Source organism: Propithecus coquereli, unplaced genomic scaffold, assembly GCF_000956105.1.
Source record: "Propithecus coquereli isolate 6110/MARCELLA unplaced genomic scaffold, Pcoq_1.0 Scaffold14, whole genome shotgun sequence".
In the NCBI taxonomy this organism is placed as follows: domain Eukaryota; kingdom Metazoa; phylum Chordata; class Mammalia; order Primates; family Indriidae; genus Propithecus; species Propithecus coquereli.
The window spans coordinates 18,909,303-18,928,708 of record NW_012138302.1 but is presented as its reverse complement, the minus strand read 5'-3'; the positions used below and the strand labels follow the sequence as shown (position 1 = coordinate 18,928,708).

Sequence of the window (19,406 nt, the reverse complement as noted above, 5' to 3'; positions counted from 1 at the left end):
CCTTGGAGTCAAAGACCTCAATTTGAATTTCACTTTTCTGGTGTGTCTTTAAAAATAAAAACTAGTGTGCTCTTGAATAACCAAACACCACACAAAAAAGCAACTTGCCTGGGACAATGTTTTCTTTCAGCTTGTGAACCAGAACTCTGAAGCACTCTGCAGCACATACTATTTAGTTGTAACAAATATGTGATTCTTGAATACTGAGAAGTCACATCAGACTGAACCTTCAATGGTTAACATTCCCGTAGAATCTGCAACAGATGATAGCAGGCAAGTTCCAATCTTTGATCCAATGTATATCAGCAAAACATGTCAAAACCTAAATTAAAAGTTTTCACTCACTTAAAAAAAAAAAAATCCTCTTGTTGGCAGTTTCCCACTGATGACATGTAACGATCTTTACATATGAAATTGACTAGTCCCCTGCTTCACTGCTAACTTTGTAGAAGTTCCAAAGCATTTCTGGAGCAAGTGATCTATTTGGACTGACAATGCCAAGCTGGGACCTGAGCCCTGAATGAGCTAAAATTACCAAAGCAAGAAGAACGTGGCTTTGGAAGCTATTTCCCCAACTGTGGGGTTTCTTCTAGTCAAAGAAGCGATAAAGAATGTTGACTTTTTCCAAATGAACAAAACTGAATGAAACCTTAAAATCCCAATGTAGGTTTCTGTTTTGAAAAACAAGTTGTTGCTATAGATGTTTCTATCCCACCTATGTACCTCTCCCCAAGCATATAAAATGTACTGTCTTCCCAAAGTTCATGATGTCGACATGGGCTGATCGGCGTGAACCATGTGCTGTGCGCTGTGGATACAGAGACAAAGAAGGCAGGCCCCTGTTGTGGAGTTCAAGATCTGGCAGGAAGAGAGGCCCATTCACAACTAACCAAAACGAGACATAAAATGCTAAGATCCATAAGCAAGGAACAAGCAAAGTGAAAAGAGAGTTCTGAGGCAGGAGAGAGTCTCACTTGGGGACATAGGGAGGAACAGGGAATGCCCCTGAGGCAGGGTGCTCCCAAAGTACGTTGTCCACTCCTCCATCACAGCCCTCAACAGGCTAGACTGCAAACATCAGCCATATGTCTGCCTTCCCCACCAGAAGGTGAGCTTCTTGTGGGCAGAGGCCCCACATCAGACAAGGATTAATCCACCCCAGCTAACTCAATGGAGTGCAAGAGGGTGTGTTCACAGAATAGCAAGAAATCCCCCAGGTCTCAGGGAAGGGGGAAGAGGCTATGAGGCTGCGGAAGTAAGGTGGGGCTGGGCTGGGGCCAATCTGAGGAGGGCCATGAATGCCAGGCCAGGAAACTAAAGCTTTATTCAGTAGGCAATGGGGAGTTACAGGGGGTTCTAAGGAAAGCAGTCGATTGACTAAGACTGTGTTTTAGAAGATTATTCTGCAAGCAATTTGGAAAATAGATCAGAGGCAGGGTGGTCAATTAGAAGGTTGCTGCACTGCTTTAGATGAGTGAGAGCTGATGCAGGCCTGAATGCAGGCAGTGGTAGTAGAGCTGGAAAGGAAAAACTTAAAAAGATAAATGTCAAACCCTCCTAGAACTGGTCCCTTCTCTGTGCTTCCCCAGTGCCTGGCTTCTTCCTCTATTTAGCACTTACATTGAGGCCCCCCAACTCCACACTTCCTGAGGATGGTACCCATTCCTTCTTCACCACTCTGCCTCCCACAGAAAGCCTACATAGCAGGGCCAGAAAAGTTAAAGCCTGCCTCCCCTGGCTCATGCTGTCGTTTCAATCACAGTCCCTGGGATGTGCTGGTGCACTGTTGTCTTTGCTTATTACAGCACTGGGCCTGGCGTAAGGAAGCAGTAAGGGGACACCTGACAACACAGGAATTTATCAAACCCAAACAGCAGCAACGGAGCACAGGTGCCTGGATAGAACAACTTAGAATTTTAGGACTCTGAGCCTAGAGAAACCAGTTTGGGCCCCCTAAAGAACACAAAATTCAATAGAGGAGCCCCAGTAGCAGGCTGGATGGCAGTTAGACAATGGTGAGCTCTCCAAATGAGTAGTTCTCACTTTCACAACCTGCTTGGCAAATAAATGAGTAGGGAGAGACCACAGTTCAAAGGTGAATCAAGCCTTGAGTTATGTGGACCATCCATGAAAGACAGGTGCTCCTTTGGGAAGATTTCCTCAAGACAATGACAACTGAAGGGCTGGGCAGGGAGGGGGACAGGTGTGTGTCCTGTAGGAGGGAGCCTGGTAATGGAGGAAGAGGAAGAGCACAACGGGCTTGAAAACTCAGAAACTAAAATTGCCCTCTGGCTTGAAAACTTTCCTTGAGCTGTAAGCTTCATGGACAGTTTTTCTTTTTCCTTTCACTCCTTCCAAGCCATGCTGTGTGGCTGATGGGAACACCAGCTACTTTACCAAGGAGACTGCCAAGTGGGGTCCCAGCACTGGAAGACCTGTGTTCCAATTCTGGCTTTGCCATTTATTAGCTGTGTAGCTGCAGGCAAGTCTCTGAGCCTCAGTGTCCTCATCTATGCAATGGAAATACTAACCAAAGCAATACTTACCAAAGGGTCACTGAGGACTAACAGAGATAAAGTACAGGCACGTAGCAAGACAGCCAGTAAAGGTGGGGTTTTGTTCTTCCTTGAACTGGAATTGTAATTTGGTAAGAAGGGGACTAGGTGCTAGGGTCTGACATGCTGAAACCATGGTGTAAGCCACCATGGGCAGTAAAATGGAAAGTCCCACAGCAGTTGGCTTTGACACTTCCTGGATATAAGAACAGGTACAATTCAAGACGGGTCTGGGTCAGCCTGGGCAAATATTCAGTAAAGTAACACAATTCTCACCAAATGCCATAAAGTGGTGCTGAAACTACCCTGAAATGCTATTGGTGCCAGAGAGGGATTAATCAATTAATGGGTAATCCACAAACATAAAGCCACCTCTGCCTCCCTCTTGAGGGGTCATCGCCTCACACTTGGTGCGAAGCACAGTGGTATTTACATACAGGAGATGCCACATAAGTTCTTTAAGATAAAGTCACCAAAAGCAATTCTCAGGGACACCAAGTTTAAGTCAAGAGGCGGTTTCCAGACACACAGGAGAGTTCTTCTGGGATAAATGAATTCCCAAACTCACCCTGGCCCTTCCAATCAGGTCTGCAGACAGGGCAGCTGCTCCAACTTAAAAATTAACCAGATAATTGAAATTAAAAATGTAGCCTAGCCAACCTCAAGTTGTTGTCCTTCTTTTCCTTTTTCCTCCCAAGAAAAAAATTGAAGAGAGGTGAAAGGAAGTGCTTTTCAACTCATTCAAACTGACACTTCTCTGAATTGACTCTGCCAATTTCCAGATGTTGCCTAGGTTTTTAATTTATTATTTATTGTTTTAATAACCCAAGAGATTTATCAACATTCTAACTTAGAGGATGGATACCATACAGATTCAAAATTCATGGTTCTCAGACCAATAGCTACATATGTCTTACATATGACAACTTGTGTAGATTTTAAAATCAGAGTTGGTGGGAGCTGCCGTGAGCCTCTCTGCAGTGCCTGAAGAGTCAAGCTCAGTGTGTTTGTTTGCTGAATTGATGAATGTATGAATGAACAATCTCTAAGTGAGGAAAACAGCCATTACACACTAAGATACATACCACTGACTCTCTCTGATGTACCTCTCCTCCACTATCTTAGGATCCTTCCAGATCTGGAAGTATGATACATCATCAGGAAGTATGCTTTCTTCTAGCAAAAAGGGAAGCTAAGGTTACAACCTAGTCATAACATCCTATCCTCTTGGGGAATAAATTCCTATTTCCTTCTCCCAGGTAATTAAAAGCAAACAAACAAAATAAAACCTAATCGGCTACAAAGGGTTCCCTTTTCTAAAACTTACTCAGTTTTTCTGGCCCCGGGTGCCTGGTGGTGGGTGGGCCTACACCCCTGTCCCCAGGGCTTACCAGGGAGGTAGTTAAGATGCAGCCCTCAAAAAGAGCCCCAGTGCTGCTGGTCAGTTTCCAATTCCTCCACCCCTCAGCTCCCGCAAACCTACTTTCCAGAGGCAACATGAGGTGGTTGAAAGGAATCAGAGTCATGAGGCTGAGCTCTAATCTACTGCTAACTTGCCATGGGACCCTGGGCAAGTCACTATGGGTTGAAAGAATGCTCGGTTCATCTTTTGGGCTCAATGTGAGGAAGAAAAGAACTTGAAAAAAATAGGAAAGATCTCCAAACTACAAAATACTAACAGTGTCTTCATTCAGTTCCTAACCCTTGGTGTTCTCTTCCAGGTGGAGGGCCGGGTGACTTACTGTCTCTGCCCACTCTAAGGCACATTCTCCTTACCAGCAGCAGATAAAAGGCTGCTCCCCCAAACAGAAGTGATACTTTCCTCTTTCCTGCATGTCTGCACCCAAGCCTCCTGGATCTAGCAGGGAAAGAGAGCTGTCTTCTCTTTACAAAGGAAAAGGTGCTTCAGCATCGAAGAAAGAACTGAAGTGTAGGAGGATGAAAGGCTGGTTTCTTGTCCTATCACCAACCGAAGAACCTCACTAACCTCAACTGTCAAATGGAGAGGAGAGATGGGAGGTCCCATCCTATCCTGACCTAGAAACCCTTTCTTGGCCCCAGCTCTCACTCAAGGAGCCTTCTGGGAGATTCAGAAAGGGGTGTGGAGGCTGAGAGATGGCTTAGGGTCTCTACCTCCTTACCTCTGCCACCCGGCCAGGGAGGGGCAGGAGAGAGTGGTGCCCAGTATACTGAAGTTCAAGGCCTCCTCATGCTGTCCAATGATGGCCCAGATGGGACAAGGATGTCATAGCTTTCCTCTGTGAGGAGGGACTCGCACCTAGAAGATCTGACAATATCCGCCTTGGTTCTCACTCCAAGGAGGTACCAATGGCCTTAAAGGAAGACAGCTGGAGAAACTTAAGGAGACAGAAAGAGGCAGAGAGGGAAGGAACGGGAAGAGAGAGAAGAAGGTGAGAGACAGAAAAATGACAGTACAAACAGGCGGGGAAAGAAAGGGAAAGTGAAGGTGGAGGGAGAACACAAAGAATCAGAAATAGGACAGACACTGATGAAGAGATGAAGACAGACTGACAGCGCGGGAGTGTTGGGGAAGCGGGGAAGACAAAGGAGACCATCTGGTCTTTTTAACTGGTCCGGCCTCTTAGAGACACCCCCTTCCCCAAATGAAAAGCCCAGGGAACGGGAGGAGGAGGCAGGAGCAAGCAGTGGCTTCCCGCTACCCGCCTGGCCCCCTCCGCGCCTGGCCCCGTCCGCCCCGGCGCCCAACCCCTCCCGGTCCCGGCCCCGCTGCCCCGGTCCCACTGTCCCTCTCCGCCCGCTCGCTCACCTGCCAGCGCCAGGATCTGGGCCTTGTGGAGCAACAGCGCGCCCCAGTCGCGAGAGGCGCGCGGGGGGCTCTCCGGCCCGGCGCCCAGCTCCTCCGGGCCCCGGTACACGGCGTACACCTTCTGGTTGTCAAAATCCAGCCGCGAGCGGGGGCTGAAGTCGCGCACGCACGACACCGGCAGCGCGTAGCAGACGTTGTCCTCCAGGAACCGCACAAAGGCGTACATGGTGGGCGCCGGGGGCGGGCCCCGGTCGGGCCGGTCAGCTCGCGGGGCGGGCGCCGAGGTGGGGAGCCGGCGGGGGGCGCGAGCGGAGCAGCGGAGCTGGGGGGGGCGGCTCCCCGGGACCCTGGCTCCCCCCACTGTTATTGTTCCTGAAAGCACCGCTCTGCCAATCGGCTGCTCTCGCCTGGGCGCGGAATAGGGAGGGAGGGGGAAAGGGGGACAAGGGGTGGATGAGGGGGGTTTGGAAGCGCACCGCCACTCGCAAAGTCAGACCCGAGCAATCACAGCCGGAGCGCGATTCGAGTTGGGAGGAGAAAGAGCTGAGAGATTCAATTGCAATAATAATAACAATAGCATTGCAGAACGAATGCACGGACTAAAAGTCGCGCTGCTGGGGACGGGCGGGATTATTTTGCTTCGACAATCGCGCTGCTAAACAAATTGCATTGCAACAAAACTGCATTGCAAAGGAGAGGAGAGTGAGTGAGAGAGTGAATGCCGGGTGAGGATGGGGGTGGGGACAGTCTTGTTGGAATCCCAAAGTGTAAACTTGTACTTGCAAGTGAGCAGAAGTTCGGAGTGTTGTAAATTTAGCCGCCCCCCACCCCCGCCCCGGCTTTTTTTTTTTTTTTTTTTTTTTTCTGGAAACTGCCTGCTCTCGCTGTGGGGAGGGTCAGTCAGCCAGAAACATTCTCCCAAAGCTGCCAAACCAGTTTTGACCAGAACTGGGGCTTATCTGGGATTTCCAGTTGGGCCAGCTGGAGGGGTTGTCAAAGGCTGCTCTCATCTGAGGGAGCAGTTGACTCCTTTTTCCCTACAATCTTGCTTCACTGAGGTACCCTCTCCACAACATGTCCGCCACTGGACTGGGACAAGTTGGCATGAAGCAGGGAGGGAAGGGGCGCCCTGGGGAAGGCAGGTCCAGGACCAGGCACTTCTGGAGCACTTTGAGGAGTTCAGCAATGGTACTCCATGCACTAGCAGTCTTTGCTCTGTCTCTAGGTGGAAGAAAGCCTGGAGGGGCTTGAGTCCACCCAGAGGAGCTATGAGCACCAGCCAAAGAGCGCTGACTGAGCTCTGCACTCATAGGAACCCTATCCCACAGCAGAGGGTGTCAGCATCCTCACAGGATGCCTTTGAGAGGGTGGACTTTGTATCAAAGACAGCTACTTATATCCCCTTTGCCTAGCCCAGACCTGGCACTTGGGGGCCAGGGGCTCAATGAATTTTGGGTGAAGAATAATAATAAATAAAAATCCACATTCACCCACCCATCCATCCAATCATTCATTCTTTTATTCAAGCAACCAATATCCATTGGATACATACTACATGCCAGATTCTGGGCTAGGCACCGGCGGTAGAGATGAAAAGACAAACACCTGGAATCCTGGGCATTGCAGTGTTAGTGCATCAGAACCTGAATCTCAGTTTTGGATTCCAGTGCCAAGATTAGGTTACTATGTCAATAACATGCCTTCCCCTTCCTCCCAACATTTACAGTCTCATCTGGGAGTATTAAAAAAGTACAAGCAAGTAACGACATTACAATGAGAAAAGTGTTCTCATAGAGGAATGCTTAATGGAGGTGGCGGACTCAATTAAATGTTATTTTTTAAAATTCATTTTAATGAACTCTACCCATAAGAAAAAACAAAATAAGTGCACCAAAGTGTTACTAGTGATTCTCTTACTTTCTTAGTAGTAGAGGTGATTTTGTTTTTCCTTGTATTCATTTTTTCCACAGTGAAGTATTAATTTATAATCAGAAAACATTAAACATAAAATCAAAGCACTCTGCTCGCATTTCATGTCAGCTGCACCAGTGATGAAGCAGATAAGCCCAAACCCCCAAATTATTTCACTGATCTAGGGAGTACATTATGCAGGTAAACCCCATCAACACATAGCTCGCAGATCCAAATGTCTATATCAGATCAAGTTCCTTAAACCAACCCACTAGTATATGTGTGGTGCCAGCCACAAATGACCACAAGTTGTCCTGATGCAAGAGCTGATCCTATCTTGCCCCACATGCTTGTAGAAAAAAGAGAAGCCACTGAGTTGTTCCAGCAGATTTACCTTCATGATTATGATTTCCTTGGACTGATCTTAAGTTTTTATTTTAAGAATAGATTCCTATGGTGGTCAAGGGGAAGTAATGTGTATCAAAACTTTGATAATTCACAAGATGGATCATGCAGAGTTGGCCATATTTAATGAAACTCCATGAAGTTCCAGGTTACATTTGCAAAATAATTTCAAGTGGAACCAGGGCCAGCCTCCTCTCTGCATCTAAAGGGGTGGTGACCCAAAAATATATTATCAATCTAATTTCCTACCACCTTCCTCAACACAGTGTATGCCAGCTACATAAACTATTTGGCATTTGCCAAGACAGCACATTTTAGCAGGTCCCAATCCTTTGTGCATGCTCTGCTCTCATCCTGGGAAGTTCTTCCTACCTGAGTGCATGGTAACCTCAATTTTTACTAAAAAACAGCTCACACGTCATCTCCTTTGTGAAGCCTTCCCCAAACACTCACACTCCTCACTCACACAGGCCATCTCTACTGCAGTATTTTGTCCCAGCCCTTTTTATTTCCCCTCACTAGAATAAGAGCTCTTTGAGGGGAAACAAAAGCTGAGTAACTTCAGCATCCCAGGTACCTAGCACAGGGCTGGAGAGTAAATGTTTATAGGACAAACGTATTAAAGAAAGACACACAGAGGGCATGAATAACAAACCTCAAACTTTTCTGAAAGCTTGTTCCTCATTTTCAGAGTTGGAGATGAATCCCAACTCTGTCTTTCCCATTCCCAGTAACCAAAAGGCAGAACACTGATTCTACTCCTTGTAAAACAGATGCATTCATGAACATATTAAATATCACTGCACCCTCAGGTTCAAACAAATTCCCAAGTCAGTGTAAATCATTCTCATAAGGGGGCAGTTCCATTTCCTAAGAACCCAGAAACAAGAAAAGAAAACAGACAATAGACATGGATGATGATGGAGTAATCATAGACTCAAATGCATTTCGCACTGTAGGTCCACACAGAATAGATTCTCAAGTGGGAATGACAGGTACAAGATGCTCAAATAGATACCCCTGGACACCAATAGAAAGACATCAGTTTCTGCTTCCCGTGTGATTCACACATTCAGTCTACTGACAAAGCCTCATGGAGAACTTACTATGTGCTGTCCTGTGCCTCCTCCACCCGGGTAAAAACTGAGTCAGAGTACCTCATCCTCAACCTGGAAGCCATAGCCCTGGGCTTTACACATACCAGAAACTCAAGATGTTTATGATTCATTGACTGGCAAGAGAAGATATTTCAAAAATACAGATTTCAGACTAAAACAGGCAATTAAAAATGCCAAGTTCCACCAAATCATTGTTGAATCCCCTCTTCAATATTCCTGTCAAATGGTTATCTAAACACGTTTTATACAGTTCTAACGTCAGGAAGTTTACTGCCACCCCTTAACTTTTAGACACTACTATTAGAAAGGTCTTTCTTACTTTTGCTGAGGTAGAATCTTTCACCTTGTAGCTGCCTTACTAGATTCACCAAGTCTCTCATACCTTCCTTCAGATATGGGAAAACTGGGGATCCTGTCTCCTCAGGATCTTGTTTGTCTTCTGCGCAGACATCTTCACTTCCTTCGCTTTATCTCTCCTCATAAAACCTGGTTTCAGGGATGGTAATTATGTTATCTACTTTTCCTCCAAAGCTTACTATAAATCGTGCTTGCCAGGCACTGTGTATATGTGATCTCAGTCAATTTCACACTCAATCTTTGAAGTGGGTATTATTAACACCATGAAAGTGGGTATTATTAACACTGTGGTAGAGCTGAGAAAATTGAGACTTATGGCAAAGCAGTTTGGCTCTGGGGAACCCTGGAAGGCTTGTGGTCATATTTGCATTTTAGACAGTTTGCTCTAGAAGCAGTGTGGGCAAGGACAGGAGGGGACACAAATCTGAGGGAAGGAGGCCTGTGATGAGGCTGACTGTCCTGTCTCACCCCTCCCCTGACTCTCTCTTTCTGTGGGCCAAATGTACTCCCTCTCATCCAAGTCATTTAAATGGAGCAGAAAATGTACACATCTGGGGCAGCTTTGCAACTGTCTCCATTGCACTCTCCTGTTGAGTTTTGCAGAGCCATGGGTTAATGTTGAGCTCTTTTGGTTTAGCCAGCTGAAGCATGTTCAGTGGCAGCAGTGGGACTTATGTTTCATATTACTGCATGGAATTCTCAATGTGCTTCGCAAAACTATTTTAAGGAGACTTGGGTTCTGTGAATTTTTAAAGCAATTGGAGCGTGTCTTTTCAACCTCTCTGCTAATGATTGACCACATTTTTTCATGATTTTGCTTTTTTTTCCCCATGATGTTTGATTTGACTTTTCAAGTCTCTGATTTTTACATTGTTTAAAGACTCATTTTTTTAAGAGCAGTTTTAGGCTCACAGCAAAATTAAGTGGAAGGTACAGAGATTTCCTCTACACCTCCTACCTCCCACACATACATAGCCTCATTATTACCAACATCCCCCACTAGGGTGGTACATTTGTTATAATTGATGAACCTACATTGACACATCATAATCATCCAAAGTCCACAGTTTACATTTGAGTTCACTCCTGATTTGTACATTCTATGGGTTTGGACAAATGTGTAATGATGTGTATCCACCATTATAGTATTATACAGACTATTTCGAAATCCTAAAAATCCTCTGTGCTCTGCTTGTTCAACCCTCTCCACTAGCCCTAACCCCTGGCAACCACTGATCTTTTTACTGTCTCCATAGTTTTGCCTTTTCCAGAATGTCGTATAGTTGGAAACATATGTTATGTAGCCTTTTAAGGTTCCTCCATGTCATTTCATAGCTTTTTAAACTTTTTTATATTTCTGTTTTGCCTAGAAAAGTAACTTGCTGTTCTGTGAGCTCAGGGCCATTGTCTTCTCAGGTTAATTCGAGGAAAGAATGTTGATACCTGGCCAGGAGGATGTGGAGCTCTGGAAGGCTGTGGTAGGCATTATCCTGAGCTGGGTACTGATACCCCAAAGCAGGGGCATCCATATACACTGCTGATCATGAAGTCTGGTTGAGTCCACCTGTGGGGTTTTGGGCAGGGAAAGAGAGCTGCAGTGGAGAGGGGGAAGGAAGGAGTTGCATGTCAAGCACTGGCTCAAAGGCCAATGAACATCACTTGGATAACTTATCCAGGTAAGACTTAGAGGGAATACAAACTTGTCATGTAAGTTACAGCTTGGGGGGACAAAGGAATATGGAATTGGAACCGGACCAGAGGTTAAATCTTGACTTTATCACATCTTTGCTCTGACTTTGGGCAAACAGTTTACAGTGTTGTGAGCATCAAGGCAGTAGTTTTCCACCCTCTCTGTGTATCAGGATCACCTGGAGAACTTAAAAAATATCCTACTCCCAGGTCCTATCCCATGAGATCCTGATTCAAATGGTCTGGGATGGATAGGGCCTTGGCATGGATTTTTAAAAAATTTCCAGATTATTCTAACATCTGACAAAGTTGAGCATCTCCGAGTTAGAAGATTTTAAGGTAACATGCCAGGCACATAGAAAATTCCCAACAAGTGATAGATAGTATTGTTTTCAGGGAAAATATACAGAGCTCCAAAATGTCTGTATAACCTTGGGCAAGTTACTTAACCTCTCTGAGTTACAATTTCTTCATCCACAATATGACATGCCAATGTAAAAAGAAAATAATATATTATAGTCCTAGGCCCTGGATCTAAATCCTGGTCTAATACGGAAGGCCTATCTTGACTAAGTGTGTGGCCTTAAGTAAATTTCTTAATCTCTCCAAGCATCACTTTCTTCATGATAATATTAATACCACTTCATAGGGTAGTTATGAGGCTTAAATGAGAAAATTCATGTAAAGTGCTTGGCAGAGTACTTGACACGTGGTGAGTCCTCAATAAATGATAGTTGCTATTATTGTTACTATCATAATTATTACTATAGTTTTTGTTATGAGAGCCCTTATTGCCATTCCGACAAAGGTGCCCAATAAATTTTTATTAAAATTATTAATCAAATTAAATACAATAACTTGAACAATGATGATTATCCAACAAATACCCCAGAATGCTTCCATCCAAATACCATCCCCTTTAATGAAGAGCCTGTGGTCACAGGTCACAGTCACCAAAAAAAGCTCTCCAATTTGAAATGTTCAAGAGCCTCTGAGGCTTTGACAAAATCTGCAAATACTTCTGAAATATTGTGTTTGGAACCATTCATTCTTTCATTCTTTCTTTCAAGCTGACTTTGTTGAGTATTTTCTTACAGAGGAAATAAAAACTTCTAAGCATTATATAAAATATAAAATGTAGAAGTGTTTATAGCAATCTGAAGCCTTGTGAATATGCATCTTGGCTTGAAGTTCAGAACAAGCAGACCACACTCAAGTTCCACCAATCATTTCTCAGCTATGTTATGAGCTCATGTGGGTCACACATGGGAATTGTTGGTCACACAGATGATCCGAATCCTGGCATTTTACTCTAGTAGTACAATATATACTCTACATGAGCAACACCAAGCAAATGAATTCCCAGTGGTTAAAGGACAAAGAGAAATTTATGAATAGAAGAGATTGTCAAAAGGGAACAACATTTGAGTCAGGTTTGAAAAAGAAACAAAAAGGTCGGCCTGCCTTAGAAAAATACAACTTGCCTCTTGAAATTATAAGTTTCAAGAATTATGAATTTAAATTAGGGGCTGATTAGTTTATGAAGCTGTCTCTTGTACCTCTTATTAAATTAACTCATTCTGTAATTTTTCAGGTGAAATGTCACTTCTTCAGGAAAGTCTTTCCTGACTTGCTCCTCTCATCCGTCTCTACAGACTGGCTCCAGTCCCTGCTACATACTTCCATGGCTTCTTATAGTTTTCTTCATGGAGTTTATCATAGGATGTAAGTATATATTTATTCTATTTTTGTCTATCTTGTCTATTTTTGCCATTAGATCAAAGCTCCACTAGAAAAGGAACCCCATCTGTTTTCTTCACTTGAACCCTAGCACCTGGTCTGGCATATGAGAGATCCTACACAAACACTTGTTGAAGGAGCGTATATCTCAAACATAGACCCTAGAGAAGAGGAAAGCCCCTAGAGGTAAGGAGGGAGAGGTGTGCCAAGGGCCCTATTCTTTCCCTCTGAGTCTCACATTCCTCTTGTGAGTGTCTCGGTGTTTCTGTGCCTCCATGGCTGGCTTCCACAACCTGACTCAAACACCCATAAAAGCCCCTTTCCTAGTTTTCTCTTAGCACTACTAGATAGGCTAACACTTTCAAAATGTTTTTTCTAAAATGAAGAGATAATAAAATAGAAATAATTATAGAATAATGCACATAGAATAAAAGTAGTCAAGTTGACATACATTAATACCAATAATGACAGTAGTATCAGGAACCTCACTGACACAGCCTATGGGCTTTCCAGCAAACAAGATGGGGATTCTGCCCCATTCCACAAGGCTAGAGTTCTTTCTTACCCTGCTGTTGGCTGGAAGTCATTGACTCTAAATCCCTATTCAGTTAAGGTGATCCCTGCCTCATTCTAGTTTTCTGACGATTCCAACATTTTGTAGGGAGATGATTGGACCACCTTCCTTCAAATACCACATGTTAGTTCTCTGGTTACCATCTCTGCTTATCCCAAGGACCTCATGGTTCAAAATGCCTGTCCGTCACAGGTCCTCAGAGGGCCAGAGTGTATCCCACATTGTCATTGAATCGTAGGCCTTTTTTTTTTTTTTTTGATAACTCTAGGCTACCATTTTGAGTCAAAGGCACAAGAGGGCATATTCATTCAGAGGGTTAAGTCATCTCAAAAGTACATAGCAAACTGTGAACTCTGGTTTTCTTAAGAATGTCTCTTAACCACACCATAAATTCAATACAAAATCAGAGGAAAGGAATGAAAACAGAACTAACGATTATTGATTTCTGTGATAGAAATTTTATGGACTGCTTTACATACTAGTTCTTTCAATTTTTTCAAAACATCCCATAAGATCAGTATGACTATTATCTTCATTTTTTGGTAAGGAAATTAAGCTTGGAGAGGTGATAGAAGTTGTTTATAGTGGAGAAGATTTGAACCTGGGTTTCTTTGATCTAAAGCCTGTGTTGTGATGGCTATTTTGAGATAGGCCTTGCCTCAGGGTTTCCCAAGGCAACAAGAAGCTGAATTGACTGTGGGATTTAATCCCTGTTCCTCTTTTCCTAGAGGCTTGAATCCCTACCTAGAAATCTGAGATCTAGACCTCATGGGAAAATCCAGTATCTACCATTCCAAGCATTCATAGCTTGAGTAGCTAATAATTCTAATATGAAGAATATGAATATATGAGCAAATACTGAATATTTGACTACATTATTGGGGGTTTCAGAAATCATGGTCTCCATATGCCAGAAATTGAATTTTTTAAGCTTTCTGAGGTTACCAACTGCTGAAGTAGATTTCTGCTGCTTTAGATCCTCTGTTGATGGCCAGGGAATTGGAACCTGTTGGTAATCACCCGTTACTGCAGGGTTGTGGGTAGAAGCTTCTGTGAGCCAAAAAAGAGAGGATCAGATAAAGTGTCAACCTCCTCCCATACCCCACAAAAAGTTTTATTATCCATTATTGATTAGAGGAATAAGAATAGGAATAATAGTAGCAAACCTTTATGGAATGCTTGCCTTGTGCCAGGCTTTCCATACATTTCTCGTTTAATTTTCAAAACATTCATGGGCCGTAGGTACTATTATTAGCTTCATTTTAAAGTCGAGGAAATAAGGCATAGGGATGTTAGATAACTTGCCCAAGGTCACACAAGAGTGAATAGTAGAGCCAGGATTCAAATCTAAACTATTTGACTCTAGAGCCCCAACCATGGACTTCTACTCCAGTTCTGGCTTCCACTAAGTCTCATTCTTGCCTCCTTGAGAGCATTTGTCCTTTCTGGCTATGTTGGGGATATGATGGAGCATCCATCCTCAAAGGATTATATGCTGGTTCTCCAGAGATGTCCGGACCACCTGGATTGATCCAGATGAGACTCTGGCAGACACTATCATCCAGCTATCCCAACAAACACCCTGGAATTCATTAATATTTTCATCCTATGTTGTGATGGGTAAGAGTGTACTAGATCCAATCCATAGTATAAAGAAGGCTTTCTTTTATTTACTAATACCAATTTCTTTATTTAGTAGCACAAACAGATACCTACTAATGCCAAACAAAGTAAAAAAAAATCCTTAACCTCTAAGTTTTTATATTATGATGGAAAAATGACTCTCATGTACAACATACAACACATTTTCTTTTGATAGTTCTTTTTCATATATTCTTTTAGTGTTGGTGGTGAATGTATAGGGGTGCAGAATATTAAAACCCTACCTCCCCTTTTTTATTATTAAGCACACATCTATTATCATGGAAAAGAAATGGCAAGAGTAGAGGAAAAAGAGAGAATCAGTTAAGGGTGAGGCTTTTTCTAACACATAGGATGGACAGGAGAAAGACACACATGGTTATGTGGGACTCTGGTGAAGCAGCCAGGGAGAAGTTTATCTCATTAGGTAGGCAGAATAAGTAACTGAAAAGGATCCTACCTCCTACCATGCTAACATGTCCTGCCACATTGCTGGGTCATTGAATGGTCTCTGATCACTGCGCTCTGCTACTGGCTCTGGGAGTCATTCTGGAGGACCAGCATGGCATGGAAGAGGTATAGGGCCAATATGAATAGAGAAAAGTGCACAGGCTTTGAACTCAGATTTGGGTTCAATTACTGCTCCATCACCAAGCTACCATGAGACGTTAGGCAAATCTCTGACTCTCAGGTTTTTCAACTGCCAAATAGATCCTTAATAAGGCTGTCATGATGTCTAACTGAGGCAGTGTATGGAATGTGCCTGGCAGGCACAGTGCCTCTCACACAATAGGTTCCAAAAACTATCAGTTGCCCTTTCATTCTTATCTTCTGACAGAATCTGTATTACTCTTTCCTTTCAGGAGGTCACAGGGTAATGGCGATGATGAATTCCCTGGGAGCCAGTTCATTTTGGGTGAAATATCATTTCTCCTCTCCCTGAAGGCTGAGCAGTATTACTGCGGATATGCTACCCACTGTCCCTTCCTGGCCAACGAGGACAGTCTGCCTTGTTTAAGAAATCTGGGATCTTGCTAAGATCTGTATTTTTATAAATTTTAGGATGTAAGCTGAGTTTGGGGTTTTATTGCCTGCTTTTAAAATCATGTTCAGATTTTGTATATTTAAAACATTCCTTTGGAATTGTGAAACAAAGTGTTCTCAATCATAAAAAATGATGAATTTTGTTATGCCTTTCTGTTTCCATTTCTGAGTTCTCTTCTTTTCTCCTTGCATGAATTTTTCTATGATGCCCTGCCTCATGTCCTAACTCATCTGGGACACTAACTGTGAAAATTTGGGGAAGAGGCTCAACTCCTCTAAGACTGTCTTATTCATTTATTCATTCATTCATTCATTCACTTACCATTGAACTCTTTGTTGAGGGCTTATTATATGCTTAATACTTGATATACAGTAGAGACCAAGACAGACTGAGTTTCCTAATCTTAAAATGGGAAAATACAACTTGTATTTTGGGATTATTGAGAGGAATACATGAGATAATATATGTAAAAGAGAAGAGGAGGCAAAGAAGAGGAAAAAATTTATTGAGCCCCTCACTCTGCCCCCAGTAACACTAGGTGCTTGACATGCAATCCTAATAATTACCTTGGGAAGTGATTGCCATTATCCCTATTTTATGGATGCATCAACTGAGGTTTAGAGGGAAAGTGAGGGCTCAAGTCATGCACTGTATTCAAACCTGGTATGAGGTCCGTGTGGTACCCACCCTGGTACATTGTCTCCAGTGATCCCTGGCACACTGCTCATCATTCAGTACGCAAGTTAATTCCCATCACCAACTCCACGCAGAATCTGGGAGGCTGTACTCCTCTTTCTGCTAACTGATACACCTGGTAGCACCAAATGTGGTTTGAATAGAAGATCCAAATCCTGTTCCCTGGTTCCTTAGGGAATAGGATGCAAAGAAGGCTCATGAAAGGAAAGGGAGGGAGACATACACATTAAGCTAAATAACTTCAGGTTATCAAGGGAAGAACTCAGAAGTCCTCTGGCAGCCAGACTCACCAGCTCAGGAGACAATTAGAAGATGGACTCTTGGCAAGAAGAACATTCTCTTTCCCAAGCCAACCCATCTCTGCTGCTGTGACCTTTAAAGATGAAATGTTCAAAACTCTCTACCCTTCTGACTCTTACCACTCCCCAGGTGGAGGCAGACCCCAACTGCATAAACAATAAGGTATATTTTTCCACTTGAGATGCTCAATGTCTACCCAAGAAAGAGTCTGCCAGAAAATGTTCACTTAAGGCCTGCACATTTTCAAGAAGCTGAAAACAGAAAAGGAAGTGAAATCACCGTGCTTATGTTTGGCAAGGGGGCTGCAAAATTGCCCCCAAGCAAAACAATCTGGACCTATGCACCCTTTTCTCTTCCATCTCTCTGTTTGTATAGGTCACAGCAAGAGCACATAGCAGATTTACCAATGCAAGAACCAGACAAGGACTGTCCACGTGTTTTTAACTTTATGAGCAAATCCTTCTCTTTGGTATCAAGGAAAGGAAGGGTCATGCCAGAGAGTGCTTATTGCCACTGAGAAAACTTGTGAGGATTACCAGAATGAAAAAGACAGATACAGAAGAAGCAAAGCAGAGCTTTGCATGCAAAAAAGGGAAAAAGAAAAAAAAATCTTTCCCTTGGCATAGAGAAATTTCATCCTGAAGGTTCTTTTTTCCCCTTTTCTTGGCAATGTAATAAACACCTTAAAATAGAGTTATGAAACAGAAACAGATTCTACAGAAGCAGGAAACCAAGACTAGTGAACACAGAGAACTTATAACCCAAATCTCTCATTCTAAAGATAATGAAACTGAGATAATGAAAATTCTTTGACTTTGATTTTCTCAAAGTCAAATAATTTGTCATTAACTGCTATGGATTGAATGTGTTCCCCAAATTTCATGTGATAGAAACTTAATCCCCAATGCAACAGTGTTGAGAGGTGGGACCTTTAAGACATGATTAGGTCATGAGGGTTCTGCCTGCATGAATGAATTAATGTCATTATCATGAGAGTGGGTTTGTTATAAAAGCAATTTGGCCCTCTTCTCATGCTTTTTCACCATGTGGTGCCTTCTGCCACGTTATGACACAGCAAGAAGTCCCTCACCAGATGCAGCCCCTTGAGCTTGGACTTCCAAGCCTTCAGAACTGTTAGCCAAATAAGCTCCTGTTATTTATAAATTACCCAATCTGTGGTATTCTGTTATAGCAACACAAAATGGACTAAGATGTTGATCAAATTAATACTGGAGTCCAGCTTCTAGTGGGCCTTTTCTCTGTCCTACACTGTCCTGCTGTCTTTTGATTATAGGGAAAGCCTTCAGTAAAAGCCTTCAGTAAACTTATTCATTCTCAGGGCCTTACCTTACCTAGTCTGAGAGAAACATGTAAGTCAGCATTCTCAAGGTGTAGCATTGGAAAAAGCCCCTCTTAGCTAGGGAGGTGGGAGCGTGAGAGGACCTACTAATTCTCTCCCCTGAAGTGTCACCTTCCCTTTGGAGTCTATCTCTAATCCTGCTGCCATTTTCATGCTGCCCCCTCCCCATCCCATACTACCCTCTGTGCTCCCACCCCTGTCAAAGTATGTTGTTGATTCTCTAACACTTGGGCTAAAGCATGAACCCAACCTGTTTTAGGAGGTTCGCCTAAAAATTATAGCTGGGGTATCCTGGACTTACAAAGAGACTTTACTAAAACAAAGGTAAAAGAAAAGGCAGTAGAATGTAGTGGAGCGATCTGGGCTTTGAAATCAGGTAAATCTTGAGTTTAAGTCTCAGCTCTGTAGCCCATTAGCCATGCATACCTGAGCGAGTCACTTGACTTGTTTGGTTTTCTCATCTGTTGGATATGGAGACAACTCCCAGGGCATTTGACAAAATTAAATGAGAGGGCATACAGAAATCATCCAGTTCAGATCTTTGCACATGGTGGGCAGTGATGTCCACAAAACATAAAACAGTGTGATTTAGAAGGCAAAGGTTTATGGTCAATCATCCAAAAACATTTCCTGAGTCACCTTATCTGTGCCAGGCCCTGTACTAAGTGTTGGGACAGAGCCAAACAATACATGATCCTTATACTGTAGGAAATAATTCTTTCAGGGGTGCTATGAGTTAAATTGTGCCCCCCACAAATATCTTAAAATCCTAACCCCCATAATCTGTGGGGGTCTTTGCATATATAATCAAGGTAAGAGGAAGTTATTAGGGTGGGATCTAATTCAATATGACTGGTGTCCTTATAAGAAGAGAAAAATATCAAGTGAAGACAGAGGCAGAGATTGGAGTAATGCAGTTGAAAGCAAGCTAAGGAACACCAAAGGAACAGTGGCCACCACCAGAAACTAGGACAAAGAAAGATTCTACCCAGAGTCTCAGGGAGCATGGCTCTGCTGACACCTTGATTTTGGACTTCTAGCCTCCAGAAGAGTGAGAAAATAAATTTCTGTTGTTTTAAACCACCCAGTTTGTGGTAGCCCTAGGAAACTAATACTATTGGGAGATATGCAAGGAAACAAATGCAATAATTATAACAGAAAAAGTGATGTAACACTTATTGAGTTCCCCAAGCTGAGCCTGTTACATTTATTAAATTACATAATCTT

At 43.2% G+C, this 19,406-nt stretch overlaps 2 protein-coding genes across 3 annotated transcripts in view; both read right to left on the bottom strand.

Moving 5' to 3' along the window:
- BEND5 (BEN domain containing 5) overlaps nucleotides 1-5,701 on the bottom strand; it is a 48,393-nt gene extending 42,692 nt beyond the window's left edge. Inside the window, exon 1 of one of the 2 annotated variants that reach the window (XM_012639490.1) lies at nucleotides 5,344-5,701. Coding sequence is in view for 1 of the 2 variants with exons in the window: in XM_012639489.1 (XP_012494943.1) it covers nucleotides 5,344-5,569 (226 nt within the window). In the remaining variant the exon portion in view is untranslated. The remainder of the gene's footprint in view (nucleotides 1-5,343) is intronic. The other variant, XM_012639489.1, reaches the window with a different exon arrangement.
- AGBL4 (ATP/GTP binding protein-like 4) overlaps nucleotides 1-19,406 on the bottom strand; it is a 1,510,571-nt gene that overhangs the window by 239,816 nt on the left and 1,251,349 nt on the right. The gene's annotated exons all lie outside the window — the stretch shown is intronic.